Here is a 16,255-nt window from a genome sequence, read left to right on the forward strand (position 1 = left end):
TCTTCCACTCCAACAGATTAACATTCCCACCCAGAGAAGAGCTGGGTTGTTTTGGTTGATTTGAGGGTCTTCAAGACTGATGGCCTCCCCTTGGCAGATGAGGGTTTATGGTGGGAAGTGATGTGATGAGCCAGGTCAACTCTTTTTCCAGGCAAGCCCTCTGGACACACCTGGAGGGCATCGTGGCCAACATCTTTGCCCAGATTCTCGCTGTGGTGGATGCCAACAACAACCTGGATCTCCTCTTGCGAGGCTCTTCGCTGCCAGAACTGTGGCTCCAGATGTTCCAAGAAGAAACATTCCTAAAGATTAAATACACCAACAAGTAAGAGACAGGGTGTGAATGACGTGGGTGAGGGGGTCTTCCTTAGGAGAGTAGAAGCTGGTGTTTGTAGTGAAACAGCAGCTCATGCTTGGGGTGCAATGTTTGTAACCTGGCCATGGAAGTTCCTGAGTGTCAAGACCCTGGCACCAACACTTCCCTGTTGTTCTAAGCTGTCAGCAGAACTGGCTCCTTCCCCGCTCTTGCCCACTTTTCCCTGACTTTCCTACCAGGTTTCTCCACAGGTTTCTGAACTCCTCTGAAGAGAACATCAGCAGGAGTTGGCAACGTCACCTGGCTGCTCCATCTCTGAACACCTATAGGCTGTTGCACAATTTAATCCTTCTTTCTGTTGTAATTCAAGGGCAGCAGATGCCAAGTTTTCTGTGTTATCTATGACCGAAGACCCGAACATCTCCCTCTTCTGCCAATTCCCATTCAGCTGGGTTTTGAAAGCCTACCTAGACAATGTCTGGGAGAAGGTCTATCATATGAAAGGTAATATCAGCCTTTCCAGAGGGAGCTTTAACCCAACTAGACTGCTCAAAATCCACATCCTTACCAGGAGGGACCATGGGGGCTGTATTCCTCCCTCCAATCATGTTCTACATCTCTTCTGCATTGTATTTCCTCTTCCTATGACAGCATTGGGCCTCTTCACCCATTGCTTTGCACTCAGCCACATGTCCACCTCAGTCTTGAGGAGGAGCTCACATTTTCAGCCAAGCTGCCAGTGTGATGTAGAATCATAGATGTAGTCACTGTCCCTTCTAGATCAGCCCCAGAAGCCAACGGAGGAAGTGGCCAGGTTCTACCAAACCTTCATCAAGAACATCTTGACGCCAGATAGCAGCAATCCAGACATGCTACGCTGTTACGCCAATGACTTCCTTAGGATGGCTTTTCCTGGACAAGATTTCTCTGTCTATGAGGTCAGTAAGGTTGGGTAGAGCACTAGCCTGAACTGGCCTTGGAATAAAGCCCCAGTGAAAACCCCAATGGATACTCCATACAACTGCTCACCCCTGCTGACTGTCCTGAGCAGTGATTGGTCCTTCCAGCTAACTTTCCCCAGTTTATATACCGGAGAGGATGCTCTGTGATATGGAATATGACTTTGGCTAGTTTGGGTAAGGTTTCTGACTGTGTCTTCTCCCAACATCTTGTGTCCCTCCTTACAGGCAGAGCATGAGAGACTGAGAAGTCCCTCATGAGACTGAGCCCCGCTGAGCAGCAACTAAACCATTGGTGTGTTACCAGCATTATGTTCATCCTACATCCAAACCACAGCCCTATCCCAGCTACTGGGGAAAAAAATTAACTATCCCAGCCAAAACCAGGACAGTGGCCAAATCTGATGTTCCTCAGCTGTGAGGAACCTTTGGTCTTAACTCCACCTTGAGAACTATTTGTGATGGAGAAACTTCCAATGGGCCACAACAGCAATGCTGAACAACCCACTTCAGTCCATTTGCTGTTGGCTTTGAGTGGAAATAACACCTTTTATCCCACCTGCAGGTTCTCTCCAAGGTCTTCCTGGCCACCGCAGGCCAGCTCTGCTCCTCCTTGGGCCTGGGGGAGATGGACTTTTCCCCAGTTTGGCTTCACATGGACTATTTCTACCTCCGGGATGATTATCAGCTATTTGTGGACATAGCAAAAAGCAATGACACTGTCATAAGTGAGCTGCAGGCAATGTATGAGAAGAACCCCCCAGAAATGGTGAGCAGAGAGCTGTGTGTGCCTTCAGACCATTCTCCTAGGGTATTTGAATGTTGGTGGTCTTCACAGCTTCCATAATTCAATTACATCCTCTGTAATTAGTAAGACATCCTTGTGTTTGTGCTGCTCTGGGTACCAAGTTGAAGACATCTTTGACCCTAGATGTGGGTGGAATTCATTGTGTCACGATCCAGTGACTCCAGCTCCTTCACTGTGGAGTGATGTCCACATCCCTCTTTCCAACAGCAAGCCATGGTTTCTAGAGAAACTCCCTGTGGTGACTTCAAGATCCTTCTTTCTCCTCAGCATGGTTGGACTCATTAAAACCCTTCCTGGTTTGCTGATGGCAGACCTTCACCTCTGAAAGTCCAGCTTAGCCCTGTCAGCTACTCCAAAAGCTATACCAGGATCTCATCATAGAATCCCAGACTGGTTTGGGTTGAAGGGACCTTAAAGCTCATTTAGCTCCAGCCCCTGCCATGGGCAGGGACACCTTCCACTAGAGCAGCTTGCTCCATGCCCCTGTGTCCAACCTGGCCTTGAACACTGCCAGGGATGGGGCAGCCACAGCTTCTCTGGCACTCTGTGCCAGGGCATCAGCACCCTCACAGGGAAGAGCTTCTTTATATCCCATCTAATTCTTCCCTCTTCCAGTTGGAAGCTGCTACTCCTTGTCCCACCCCTCCATGCTGTTGTAGAAACTCCTCTCCAGCTTTCTTGTAGGTTCCCTTCAGGGAAAGGGAGCTGCTCTAAGGTCTCCCCAGAGCCCTCTCCTTCCCCTGTACCACCCCCACAGTGAGCTCAGTTCCTTCCCTCAACTCCATTCCTCTCTTTTTGCACATGTCGTTCCAGTTTGTCACTCTGGATGCCTTGAACATCCTCCTGGAGAATGTGCAGCCCTGTGAAAACAGGCTTTTGCCCTTCGATGCCTCAGTAGCATGGCTCAAAAGTGTCAAGTCCATTAAGCCCTGGATGGAATGGATCAGTGAGGACAACTACCAGCTTCATTTCTACCAGAAGAAGCAGCAGCTCCTGGAGAGTGTGCTGTAAGTTCAGTCATTCTCCACTGACAGTAGAGCAAGCAAACCTTCTAATGTCTGAAAGTCAGGTGATGAACTGAAGTGACCATCCTCCTGGGGAGCTGGAGACACAAGTCCTCTTAACTGTCCCACTCCTTCCTGGTCCTTCTGGAGTCACAAGCATGATGGCAAAGTGTTGTGGTTTAAGCAAGACAAAAAGTGGCTTCAAAAAAAAGGTTTCTGGGGTGGGACAAGATGGTCTCTCCAAAAGACAATACTCAGAAGGCCCAAGGTTGGTTATAACAAGTAGGACCATGCTATCTAATCCTCCTAGTACTGTCTCAGAAGGTCCTCAATGCTCACAGGAGGAGTCACAGCAGCACTGGTGGGAAAGGAGCTCAGCAGGTCTGTGGTCCAACCTGATTGTCATCCTTTGGGGTGGGTGTTTTACAGACATCGCTGGCACTGCACCAACATTGTCTACATGTTGATTGACCACCTGCTGCACAATGAGACACAAATGGAGGAGAAACTCCTGCGGCTTGTGGTGAAGCAGTTCATCTTCCTCTGGAATGTAGGTTTTTCTGGGCTGGGAAGCTTGGGAGGGCTTTTTCTGCGGTCCCAGCTCTAGGGAGACCTCAGGAAAGAAGAAAGGCTGGAAATACCATCCAAAAGACAAATCCAAATAGGATTCAGAATTCAAAATGAGGATTTGGAATTGAGGAAGCTTCCTTGAGAAGGAAGTGACCTTGATCCACATCACTACCCTCAGATGTCCATGTAGTGACATCCATACACGGATCTGCTTGGTTCTCCTGCCTAGGCCTGTGTCCTTTCGGCACTGCCATCCCATAATATTTCTCCTCCATGTCCCAGAGAGATGTTTGTGCTGAGCTTGGACTGTGGGTTTCTTTTACAGCGCCTCTATACAAAGCTTCTGCCGGGCTCTGAACCAGAGAAGACTTTTGATTTGGTGGTGAAAGTGCTGAAGAAATGCAATGAGAATGCTGACATGGTGTATCTGGTGTAAGTGCAAGCAGAAAAGAAGTTGACCTTGGGGTCCTTCTCCATTGCTGTGTTTGTAAAGGGTGGGTCAGCACTCGGGGTAAACCTCTTTGGGTCAAAGGGAGGCCACACTGGTGCAGAACTGGTTGAGAACCTGTCTTGGAGGTGATGAGTAAAACCAAATCAAAACTCTGGAGGTCTCTGGAGAAGCTTCTCTTAGGTGTGGTGATAAAGAAATCAGCTCCCCTGAGCACCCAGGTTTCTGTCCCCTTCACTCAGCCATCCTCAACATGATTAAGCTCCTCTTAATCCATCAATGCATGCTGGAGTCCAGAACCTTGTCCTAGACTGCACCCCCAGAGCATGAGCAGAGCGGCAGGGGGGGGATTTTTTCCCTTTTCTGTGCTCTGGAGAGATTCCCCCTGAAGTCCTGATCCAGCTCTGGGGTAACATCACCAGGGTGACGTGGAGCTGCGGGAGCGAGTCCAGAGGAGGCCACGGAGATTCTGTGAGAGCTGGAGCAGCTCTGCTCTGGAGCCAGGCTGAGGGAGCTGGGCTGGTTCAGCCTGGAGAAGACAAGGCTCCCTAAGAGAAGACCTTAGGCTTCTAGAACAGTGTGTAGGGATGGGATGAAAGTAACGGGTTTCAGCTGGAAGAGGGAAGAGTTAGATGAGATAAAAGGAAGAAGCTTTTCCCTGTGAGGGTGCTCAGGTGCTGGCACAGGGTGCCCAGAGAAGCTGTGGCTGCCCCATCCCTGGCAGTGCTCAAGGCCAGGTTGGACACAGGGACATGGAGCAAGCTGCTCTAGTGGAAGGTGTCCCTGCCTGTGGCAGGGGTTGCAGCTGGGTGAACTTTAAGGTCCCTTTCAACACAAACTATGCCATGACTCTATGATACTTACGGGATTGTAGTAGATGCCTCTCTAAGGTGGGATGGTCCTCAGGCAGCTTAGAAGCTGTGGTGGGCCTTGAAGCAGTGGTGGTTCCCCTTGGTTCTCACCAGTGAGGCCTGGCCAAAGTGCCCATTCAGCCTTGCACCCATCCCAGGGTGTGCATTAGGCAGGAGCCAACCCTCCTCCAGTCTGGCAGCAGCACTGAACTCCTGCTTCTTTCCTTGGTGTCCCTCAGGAAGGGCGTGAAGGAATGCAAGAGTTGCCTACGGGAGATCACTGACCCAGCGGAGCTGCCCTGCGGTCACATCTTCTGTACTCGCTGCATCCTGGACTGGGACAACAAACAGTGTAAGATCTGCAAGGAGGAATTCCCAGAGGATTACACGCCCACTGCTTCCGAGGCCACGAGGTATCCTGGTGCTGGCAAAAACCTCCTTGCTTTGAGTGTCTTCTTGTTCAAAGTTGGATAGAAGCTGCTGAACAAACATCTGTCCATCTGAGGTCCATCTCACCTCCCTGCTTTGAGTCCTGTGCTCTGCAGGGAGAGGGACGTTGTTTCTTTTCTTAAGGTGGAGGTTGACCATGAGTCTTGGTTTTCTTCTGCCCTCCAGGGAAGCTGTTGCCTGTCACAACAAGTTCAGGAGGAAGTGCAATTCATTCTTTGTGGAGTTCATCAGCATCTACTTCCTGGGAGACAAGCAGACGCCGTCTGCCCAGATCATTCAGCGACTGCTACAGTTTGTGGCTTCCAAACCTAACCCTGAACATCAGGCATGGAGAAGGGGTAAAGGAGCTTGATTCTGCTCTACCTGGGTCTGTCCCCACCCCCTTGGAAGCACGAGTCTCCCACAACATCCTTTTCTCTAAACTGGAGATGTGTATTTTGTGGGTGGGCAGTTGGGAGGATGGGGAATTGGCTGGATGGTCACATCCAGAGGGTTGTGGTCAATGGCTCAATGGACACCAATGACAAGTGGCATCTCTCAGGGGTCTGTGCTGGGACCACTACTCCATCAACAACACGGACAGTGGGATGGAGTGCATTGTCAGCACATCTGTGATGACATAAAGTCATCACAAGACTGATGCAGTTGACATGCCCATGGGATGGGATCCAGAAGGACTTGGACAGGGAGCCCACGTGAACCTCATGAGGTTCAACTGGGCCAAGTGCAGGATCCTCAAAGAGGGAAGGTTCAGGCTGGACGTGAGGAAGAGCTTTTGTGTAGTGAGGGTGACAAAATTCTGGAACAGGTCGCCCAGGGGGGTGGTGAATGCCCCATCCCTGGAGACATCCCAGGCCAGGCTGGATGTGTTTCTGGACAGCCTGATCTAGTTGAAGATGTCCCTGCTTATTGCAGGGACGTTAAACTAGATGAGCTTTGAGGGTTCCTTCCAACCCAAACTCTTCTGTGAATCTATGATTAAATAACAGATGTCATCCTTCTTTCTCAGCCTACAAGCCAAGAAGTGAGTTGTCACCCTTTGAGGAGTGCATGGACACCAGTCCCACCATCCAGTCTTCCCTCCTGAAGCTGCTGCTGCGATGCGGGTCAGCCCCACGGTTTCTCCCAAACCCCATTGCTGAACCTCTTGGCTATATGGAAGCTGAGGCTCTGTCTCCTTTTCTGCACCAGGTTCAACAATGTCAAGGTTTACTTGGAAGAATACTTGTCCCAGATGGAAGAAAAGATAATGTCCCACCAAAGTAATATTGACCATTTCTACTTCATGGTGGTGCACTGTCTGGAGGTGAGGGTCCCTTGAGATGCACTGGGAGTCCCAACACCATAACATGGAAATAACATCCTCATCACATTAATTACCTCCCCCTCCATATCATCTTATGGATGAGGAGCCAAAGGAGGAGCTCACCTTGAAGAAAAGAGAAGGCCCAAGGAAGGAGGGGGAGCTGCTCGGTTCTAACCCACCTTCAGACTTAAAGATTGTCTCTCTCTTGAGCAGGATTTTATGTATTCTTCTTCTGAAGAAGACATCAACCAGCTGGCTGAGCACTGCCTCTCCACCGCAGACATAGCGGCCTTCTGCAAGCCCCAAGTCTCAAAGATCAACACCCTGGAGTTCATTGCCCAGCTCCGGCTCTCCATCAGCCACGTGGCCACTGTGCTTGGCAGATGGATGCTTCCAGGTGAGTACTGCTTGGTGTCAGATGAGAACTATGCCTACCAGCAGAAGGTCTTGAAACAGCCCCAGAAAGGTCTAACCTTGGAGATTCTTGATGGAAAATAACTGGGTTTAATAAAGGTTAATAACTTTCATGAAAGTTTAGGTTGTTTTGGACAAATTTCCAGATCTTCAGTCCCTAGACTCACTGTGGTCTACCTACATATTAGGGAGCCTTCTCACTGCCCATTGCCTGGAAGCTTGGGTAGAAGATCCTGGGTCTTCCTGCAACCTAAACAGCCATAGGGGCTGTGTTGGTGAAAGACGTGTACGATGGGCTGTGATCATGGGGACTAGGCATGACGAGAGATCTCCTTTTCTTGCAGATCCTGATGCACCCACTACAGAAAGGACTGAGAAAAAGCAAGACCTGGTGAGGGCAATGAAGAAGCTGGTTGCAAAGGCTCCAACTCCATGGCCTCAGGTGTTCCTCATCAGAAATCTCTGTGACCTCTATGGGTTCACTTCTATGTGGAAGATTCTCCAGGTGGAGAAGTGGATTCTACCCCAAGGAGTAGAAGTTTCACAGGTGAATTGTTTCTTGAGAGCCTGGTGCCAAAGCAGAGCTGAGGGTAGTGGGCAGATCCCACCCAGGGCTCCAGCCTTGAGATAAAGGTCTTGGGGGTGTCCCCTTAACCCATCAATGTGTGCTTGGAGCCCAGAATTCCCCCTGCCATGTCCTGGGTTGCACCCCAAGAACATGAGCAGCAGGGGAGGGAGGGGATTCTCTCCTTCTGCTGTGCTCTGGGGAGACACCCCCCCCCCCGCATTCCTGATCCAGCTCTTGGGCAGCAGCACCAGAGGGATGTGGAGGCGCTGGAGCGAGGCCAGAGGAGGCCATGGAGATGCTGCGAGGGCTGGAGCAGCTCTGCTCTAGAGCCCGGCTGAGGGAGCTGGGCTGGTTCAGCCTGGAGAAGAGAAGGCTCCTAAAGGGAAGACTTTAGAGCAGCTCCAGTGCTTGAAGGGGCTGCAGGAAACCTGGAGGGGGGCTTCTACAACAACGTGTAGGGATGGGGCAAGGAGTAACAGCTTCCAACTGGAAGAGGGAAGAGATGGGATATAAGGAAGAAGCTCTGTCCTGTGAGGGTGCTGAGGCACTGGCACAGGGTGCCCAGAGAAGCTGTGGCTGCCCCATCCCTGGCAGTGTTCAAGGCCAGGTTGGACAGAGGGGCTTGGAGCAACCTGCTCTAGTGGAAGGTGTGCCTGCCCGTGGAAGGGGGATTGGAACTAGATGAGCTTTAAGGTTCCTCCCAACACAAACCAGGCTGGGATTCTGTGATTCTTAACTCATGGGGCTCCCTTCCAGTTGAGGAGAGTGACAGGTCCTCACAGGCTCTTTCTTGTGCCTCTCTTGGATGTCCTCCACTTGCTCCTCAGGATCATAAAGTTCATCTTTGTTTTTCAGTGTAGAAGAGCCTGGTCCAATACAACATTGATGTTTTGTGTGCTGGACAAAGCACAAAAACAGCTTAAAAGCCAAGTATCCACAGCAAAACAGAGCTTGACTGTGAGTATCTGTTGTGCCTCTGACAGGAAGTCTCAGGTTTGGTCTGGAAGAGTTGGTTGGTCTGGAAGTGTTGGTTAGTCTGGAAGTGTTGATTGGTCTAGAACCTCCTGGAAACAGGAGCTTTCCATCTGTCTTGATAGAGAGCTGTGTCTTCTCCCTGCTGCCAGAGGACACAAATGGGGCTTAGCATGGGCAGTGGACCTCGGGGATGAAGCCAGAAGACTCCTCACAGGCAGGTGCCATGCTGGTGGCCTTCACTTACATCTGTTTTTTTTTCCAACCTCTGTAGTCTGTCATGAGACAAATGGAGAGCATCCTCCACTTGCCATCCAGCACAGATGAGCTGCCAGAAGACAAGCTTATGAAGATTGTGGATGCTTTGGGTAATGGCAAAGACCCAGGCCTGCAAGAGGTCGTCTTCCACACTGCGCTCACTCTGGCCTTGTTCCCAAGCCGCATCACTCACTTCCTCAGGAACATCAGCTTCAAGCCTAAAGTCGTGATGGTGAGTCTCCAAGGATGAGGTGGACAGCTCTCTCCATCCCATTGTACTGGTGCAATGTGTCCTGGTCAGCTTATTGCTTTGTAGATTGTTGTTCCTCTTCCTTCTCGTTCATTGGGCTGAGAAGTAACTGTGACCATTCATCCTTGTCTCCTTCAAATGTGGATGAGATCATAGAATCATAGAATAGTAAGGGTTAGAAAGGACCTTAAAATCATCTAGTTCCAACCCCCCTGCCATGGGCAGGAACACCTCACACTAAACCATATCACCCAAGGCCTCGTCCAACTTGGTCTTGAACACTGCCAGGGATGGCACATTCACAACCTCCATGGGCAACCTTTTCCAGTGCCTCACCACCCTAACAGGAAAGAATTTCCTCCTTATATCCAGTCTAAACTTCCCCTGTTTAAGTTTCAACCCATTAGCCCTTGTCCTATCACTACAGTCCCTAATGAATAGTCCATCACCAGCATGCCTATAGCCCCCCTTCAGATACTGGAAGGCTGCTATGAGGTCTCCAGGCTGCCTTTTCTTCTCCAGGCTGAACAGCCCAAACTTTCTCAGCCTGTCTTCATATGGGAGGTGCTCCAGTCCCCCAGTCATCCTCGTGGCCCTTCTCTGGACTTGTTCCAACAGCTTCATGTCCTTTTTATGTTGAGGACACCAGAACTGCACACAATGCTCCAAGTGAGGTTTCACGAGAGCAGAGTAGAGGGGCAGGATCACCTCCTTCGACCTGCTGGTCATGCTTCTTTGGATGCAGCCCAGGATACAGTTGGCTTTCTGGGCTGTGAGCGCACACTGAAGACGGCTCATGTTCAGTTTCTCATCAACCAACACCACCAAGTCCTTCTCCACAGGGCTGCTCTGAATCTCTTCTCTGCCCAACCTGTAGCTATGCCTGGGATTGCTCCAACCCAGGTGTAGGACCTTGCACTTGGCATGGTTAAACTTCATGAGGTTGGCATCAGCCCACCTCACAAGCGTGTCGAGGTCCCTCTGGATGGCATTCCTTCCCTCCAGCATATCAACGGAACCACACAGCTTGGTGTCATCGGCAAACTTGCTGAGGGTGCACTCAATCCCACTGTCCATGTCAACGATGAAGATGTTAAACAAGACCAGTCCCAACACCGATCCCTGAGGGGCGCCACTCGTTACTGGTCTCCAGACAGACTTTGAGCCGTTGACCACAGCTCTTTGTGTGCGGCCGTCCAGCCAGTTCCACCATCGAGTGTTTCACGTATCAAATTGATATCTCTCCAATTTAGAGACAAGGATGTCATGTGGGACAGTGTCGAACCCTTTACACAAGTCCAGGTAGATGACGTCAACTGCTCTACCTCTGTCCATCAGTTCTGTAGCCCCATCATAGACAGCCACCAAATTGGTCAGGCAGGATTTCCCCTTAGTGAAGCCATGCTGGCTGTCACCAAGCACCTTGTTGTTTTTTATGTGCCTTAGCAAAATTTACACTGTCCTAGTATTCACGGCAGGTTCCTCTGTTCAAAAGTTATTTTGCTCCTATATGTGAGGCTATAATTCTTTGAGTGTAAAGTCCAGGTCTCAAGAATAGGACCACAAACATTAGAGGTTATACTTTTCTTATACAGCCACTGGGCACAGAGAAGGAACTCTTCTTAACCCTCCCAAGTAGCCACGGTTTACTTTTGTCTACTCCTCCCCCAGCGTTTAAATCAGAAACAAGGATACAAGACAGAACAAATACTCTTCGTCCGACTCCGGCCGCACTCCTCGCGGAGAACACAGAACCGTGGATCAGGACTCCACACTCGCTTTGTAGCTATGCCACATCTCAGCCACACGCAGAATTCTTGCACACAGGGATCACGTACACACTCACACGGTGGTTCCGCTTACCCTTCACCTGCTTCCTACACAGTCATTAGCAGGTCCATCCAGGCTCCCAAAACCTAGGATGCAGCGAAAACCTGGACTCACCCTATCTACCCTCTGTATTGCTAGTGGCCACTCTATTGGTTGGCAAGTCCCCTGCTTGCAAGCCCTACCTGCCAAGGAGAAACTATGTTGTGCGCCAGACGAATCTGCTCACCTTGCCAGCAGCCCTGGGCCACACGTACGACTTATAGACCCCCAGAATTACCCATATAAATTTCAAGCATACCATTTTCCGCAGCCGGCACAGGTTGTTGTCTGTCCCCGCAGTGAGCGGACAAGGAGAGGAGCTCCTGCAGGCAAACAGCCTGGGGCACCTAGGGTATCTGCTCCTTAGCCGGTCCTGCAGCTGACAGAGGTCTCCTGTCTGGCTTGCCAAATTGATAAGCAGATTGACTCCACAACTCGTTAAAGTTGTAAAGTAGGTATGCTTTATTCAGCTGAGGCGCATGGGGGATAGTTCCTCCAAAGGCATGCGCACCCCAGCGTCATTTTCCCTCTACGTTTATTCTCTGAAGTGTTACATACGCAGTAGGTTGCACAACACACCAATACATATACATATCCTTTTCTCACTTCATATTATAATGAGCTAAAGCCTCCTTCACGCCTGTGCAGTGCCTCCTGGTGGTCATGGGCAGAGGTCTCGAGATGAAGTAAACGAGTCTTACTCACTCTTGAACTTTTCACCTCCGTCTTGCACGCATGCTCACTAGTCCCCTGCCTTTGGCTCAAACCACAGTTCCAGTCTCAGCCAGGTCTTAACCAGATGGATGGTGCTGCAAATGCAAACTTTGACAACCAGTTCCCCTTATCCTTTCTTACACAAGTTTACATTAAACACCAGCTGCACTTTTAGACAAATACTTATTGTTAACTAAAGAGATTGAAGATAATCAGAAGAATAACATAGGTTTAACTATTTGGTTATTAATTCAGGCCCCCTATCAAGCATGCCTTCCAGGAGAATCTGCTCCAACATTTTGCCTGGCACAGAGGTGAGACTGACTTGTCTGTAATTCCCTGGGTCATCCAATTTCCTCTTCTTGAAAATGAGGGTTATATTTCCCTTTTTCCAGTCATCAGGAACTTCACCTGACTGCCATGATTTTTCAAATATGATGGACAGTTACTTAGCAACTTCATTTGCCATCTCCTTCAGGACCCGCACATGGAGTTCATCAGGTCCCATGGACTTGTGCATGTTCAGGTTTTTAAGATGATCTCAAACCAGATCCTCTCCTACAGTGGGCCTAAGGTCTTCATTCTCACAGTCCCTGCGTCTGTCTTCCAAGACTTGGGTGGTTTGGTCAGAGCCTTTGCCAGTGAAGACTGAGGCAAAGAAGTCATTCAGAACCTCAGCCTTCTCCAAATCCAGGGTAGCCAGTTTTGCCGATAGCTTCTGGAGGGGGCCTACATTGTCCCTAGTCTGTCCTTTATTCGCTACATACCCATAGAATCCCTTCCTGTTATCCTTAACTTTGCTAGCCAAGTTTAATTCTAACTGGGCCTTAGCTTTCCTAACCTGGTCCCTAGCTTCCCAGACAACATCCCTGTATTTCTCCCAGGCCACCTGTCCTTGCGTCCACTTTTTATAAGCCTAAACCTTATAAGCATAAGAGATGTGGGGTCTATGTGTGATGCTCATCTCTTTACTGACTCAAGGGGAACTGTGGGCCTGGCAGATCTTTGTTGGTGGAGATTAAGTGGTTTGAAGCCCAGCCAGAGCTTCAATATTCCTTTGCCAAAGGTCTTCCATCACTGAGATGATGGTGGAAATGCTCATTCCCCTTGGATGAGTCCATGCATGAGTTGTTCCTGTTATTGGAGGGCTGCAGGAAGCAAGCAGGACATTTGCTGCTTTTCCTGGAAGTGTCTCTTCTCCCTTCCCGTCAAGATCATGGTTGGCTCATGACGTATTCAGCTCCAGAATCAAAACTCCTAGATAACTGGACTCTTGGGGGCTTTGCTTCTGTCTGGTCACTCCAGCCTCATGTCTGTCTGTCTGTCTCATGTACTTGACCTGGTCCCCATTCTTCACCAGAAGTTTCTCCCTGATGACGGTGGCCACGTAGGACCTTTCTTCTCCACTGCTGGCTTTAGAAGCCCAATTGTTCCTCAGATGGGTGCGAAGTGAGCAAGAGAGATGGTTACTCCACACCTCACCTTCTATTGTGTTTCCTTTGCAAGGGGTCCTACTTTCCCACCATGCCTGGTGACCTGCTTTTTGATGAGGACAACTGGAAAATTGGTGAGACAGAGAAGATCTGGAGTAAGTATTGGGGGAATCTCACTGCTCTTGTGTGTGTTGGGGACCCACCAGCAACTGATAGAGATTTGCCAAAGGATGGAGGGAAGGGATTAAAGACTCTGCAGGCCGTCTCCATCTTTCTGTGTAGAAGGTGAAGTTCATCCTTCCTGATCTCCACCTGCATGGAGCAACCTTGGGTCCTTTACGAGAAGTTCTGCGAGAGGTGTGTGGTGGGGCTGGATTCCAGGAAGTGGGGGCCAGACCTGTTCACTCTCTTGGGGAGCTTAGGGCCACGTTCCCATCGTGGAGGTTGTTGTGGAGATGACAGACTAACCATGTCCTCTTTCTAGGCTGTCAGTGTGGCTTGTGCTGGGTTGTCACCAAAGTAAGTGCCTTCTTCTGGCTGGTGGTCTTTGCAGCTCTGTCTTCTTGTGCTTCTCATTGCATCTCTGTCACTTCCATGCATGGAATGGAGCTTCTCAGGTCTTCTTCTGGCTCTCAGAGGTGCCCATCCCCTTTGCACCATCTTGAAACACATCTTGGTCTCTTGGCTTGGCTGCTTCTTCTGGGTGGCTGCTATAGACTCTCATGCTGCTGTGCTGATCCTCTCCTGATGTGGACTCCAATGCCACCTCTGTGCCAGGTGGTCTTTTAGCTGCAAGAGCAACTGCAAGGCTCAGAAGCCAGCTGGGCTCTTCTCCAACTCAGGTGGGTTCATCTCCCAGCAAGGCACTGGGCTAAATGGAGCTGGGATTTGTGCCTCCCCATGGAATGCTTCCAGGTCTTGCTTTATTCTCATCTCCAGACCGACTCCTAGACATATCCTGTGGGCTGTAGGAGGAACCTGGTTGGTCTGGAGATGTTTGCTCACATCTCCTCCCACTTCTTGTTGCCTGTTGCAGTAAGCCCATGTGGAAAGCCATGCAGAAGCCATGGAAATCCTCTGGGTGCCTTCAGCTTTTGCTTGAAGCCTTTAGCACCTGGGTGGTCTCCCAATCTCCTCTCTCACCCCACCCTCACGTGTCCAAATGCAGTGTGGGCTTCCCATGGAAGTGAAGAAGTGCAAGTGTGGTGCCGCTGTTGGGGGAACCAAGCACACACCTGAGAAAGGCTTTATGCAGAAGGAAGTGTAAGTCAACCTTTTGCAGTCCCAGAGGTCTTCACCTGCTGACCTAACCCTCCCACCCTTCCCCGAGCACAGGGGAAATAGCCAAAGCAAAGGTCTCTTTGTCCCATGGTCCCATGGTGAGACCTAGCACGAGATGTGGTGGGTGATTGCTCCTTCTTGACTCAGCTCTGAGGATACAACAGAGAAAGGCTACATCCTGGAGAGCCCCATCTCACGGATGACTGAGCCGGAGAGGTGCCTGTCTCCTGCCTGTGTGGCTCTGGCGAGAGCTCTGCTCCATTCCTCCCTCCTGCTGGGGATCTACACAGACAAACAGGTCAGTGAGCATCACCCTGTGAGGAGCGCTCAGCCCAGCTTGGGAGGAGACCTCCCTGAGAGCCTAAGGGAGGAACCTGCCACATCCTTCAGGCCGTTCTGGACCTGATGAGAGAGAAACCAGAAGATGTGGAAAAATTCTTCTGGGGCCAGCTTAAGAAAGACTTGGAGTGCCTGGCAGAAGCGCTCAGCAGGAACATGGAGGATGCCCTGTTGACTGTGCACCTCTTTCTACAGCACCTATGCAAGGACAGCTCAGCAGGTAGGGGAACCAATGGAGGTAACCAGAAGGCATGTGGTGGTTGGGTTCTACCCAGGACCAGTGTAATGTAATTGTTTCCTCCTTCCTGGGGTAGTCTTCATCCCAGGAAAGCAGTGAGAAGACATGGAGGACCATGAGGGCAGTGAGCTCATTCAGAGCACTTGGGCCAGAGCAGCTTGAGGGCATGAGCAAACTAGGAGATACAGACCAGTCAGTTTCACCTCTGTGCCTAGCAAAATCTTGGAGCAGATTCTCCTGGAAGGCATGCTAAGGCACATGAAAAATAACAAGGTGCTTGGTGACAGCCAGCATGGCTTCACTGAGGGGAAATCCTGCCTGACCGATTTGGTGGCCTTCTATGATGGGGATACAGAACTGATGGACGGGGTAGAGCAGCTGATGTCATCTACCTTGACTTGTGCAAAGTGTTCAACACTGTCCCACATGACATCCTTGTCACTAAATTGGAGAGACATCAATTTGATAGGTGAACCACTCGGTCGACAAAGAACTGGCTGGATGGCCGCATTGAAAGAGTTGTGGTCAATGACTCTATGTCTGTCTGGAGACCAGTAACGAGTGGTGTCCCTCAGGGATCGGTGTTGGGACTGGTCTTGTTTAACATCTTCGTCGCTGACATGGACAGTGGGATTGAGTGCGCCCTCAGCAAGTTTGCCGATGACACCGAGCTGTGTGGTTCAGTTGATATGCTGGAGGGAAGGAATGCCATCCAGAGGGAGCTCGACACACTTGTGAGGTGGGCTGATGCCAACCTCATGAAGTTTAACCATGCCAAGTGCAAGGTCCTACACCTGGGTTGGAGCAATCCCAGGCATAGGTACAGGTTGGGCAGAGAAGAGATTCAGAGCAGCCCTGCGGAGAAGGACTTGGGGGTGTTGGTTGATGAGAAACTGAACATGAGCCGTCTTCAGTGTGCGCTCGCAGCCCAGAAAGCCAACTGTATCCTGGGCTGTATCCAAAGAAACATGACCAGCAGGTCGAAGGAGGTGATCCTGCCCCTCTACTCTGCTCTCGTGAAGCCTCACTTGGAGCATTGTGTGCAGTTCTGGTGTCCTCAACATAAAAAGGACATGAAGTTGTTGGAACAAGTCCAGAGAAGGGCCACGAGGATGACTGGGGGACTGGAGCACCTCCCATATGAAGACAGGCTGAGAAAGTTTGGGCTGTTCAGCCTGGAGAAGAAAAGGCTGCGTGATGGATTATT

At 50.4% G+C, this 16,255-nt stretch overlaps 2 protein-coding genes across 2 annotated transcripts; both read left to right on the top strand.

Annotated features, from left to right (window-relative positions):
* Nucleotides 1–717: 717 nt before the first annotated feature.
* Nucleotides 718–5,445, top strand: LOC133263434 (E3 ubiquitin-protein ligase RNF213-like). The gene is made up of 7 exons (XM_061443190.1): nt 718–820; nt 1,097–1,254; nt 1,841–2,044; nt 2,897–3,090; nt 3,517–3,637; nt 3,983–4,089; nt 5,196–5,445. Exons 1-7 carry the CDS (start codon nt 718–720, stop codon nt 5,428–5,430), a joined length of 1,122 nt encoding a protein of 373 aa, XP_061299174.1. The 3' UTR covers nt 5,431–5,445.
* Nucleotides 5,446–5,448: 3 nt separating this feature from the next.
* On the top strand, nt 5,449–8,867 carry LOC133263428 (E3 ubiquitin-protein ligase RNF213-like). Its single transcript, XM_061443182.1, has 6 exons — nt 5,449–5,744; nt 6,416–6,512; nt 6,598–6,712; nt 6,926–7,109; nt 7,471–7,673; nt 8,550–8,867. The coding sequence occupies exons 1-6, from the start codon at nt 5,543–5,545 to the stop codon at nt 8,727–8,729; spliced, it is 981 nt and encodes a 326-aa protein (XP_061299166.1). The 5' UTR covers nt 5,449–5,542; the 3' UTR covers nt 8,730–8,867.
* The last annotated feature ends 7,388 nt before the right edge of the window (nt 8,868–16,255 follow it).

The sequence above is a fragment of the Pezoporus flaviventris genome, unplaced genomic scaffold (assembly GCF_033815535.1).
Source record: "Pezoporus flaviventris isolate CSIRO_AGI_PZ_B2104156 unplaced genomic scaffold, CSIRO_AGI_Pfla_v1 ptg000317l, whole genome shotgun sequence".
Classification (NCBI taxonomy): Eukaryota; Metazoa; Chordata; class Aves; order Psittaciformes; family Psittacidae; genus Pezoporus; species Pezoporus flaviventris.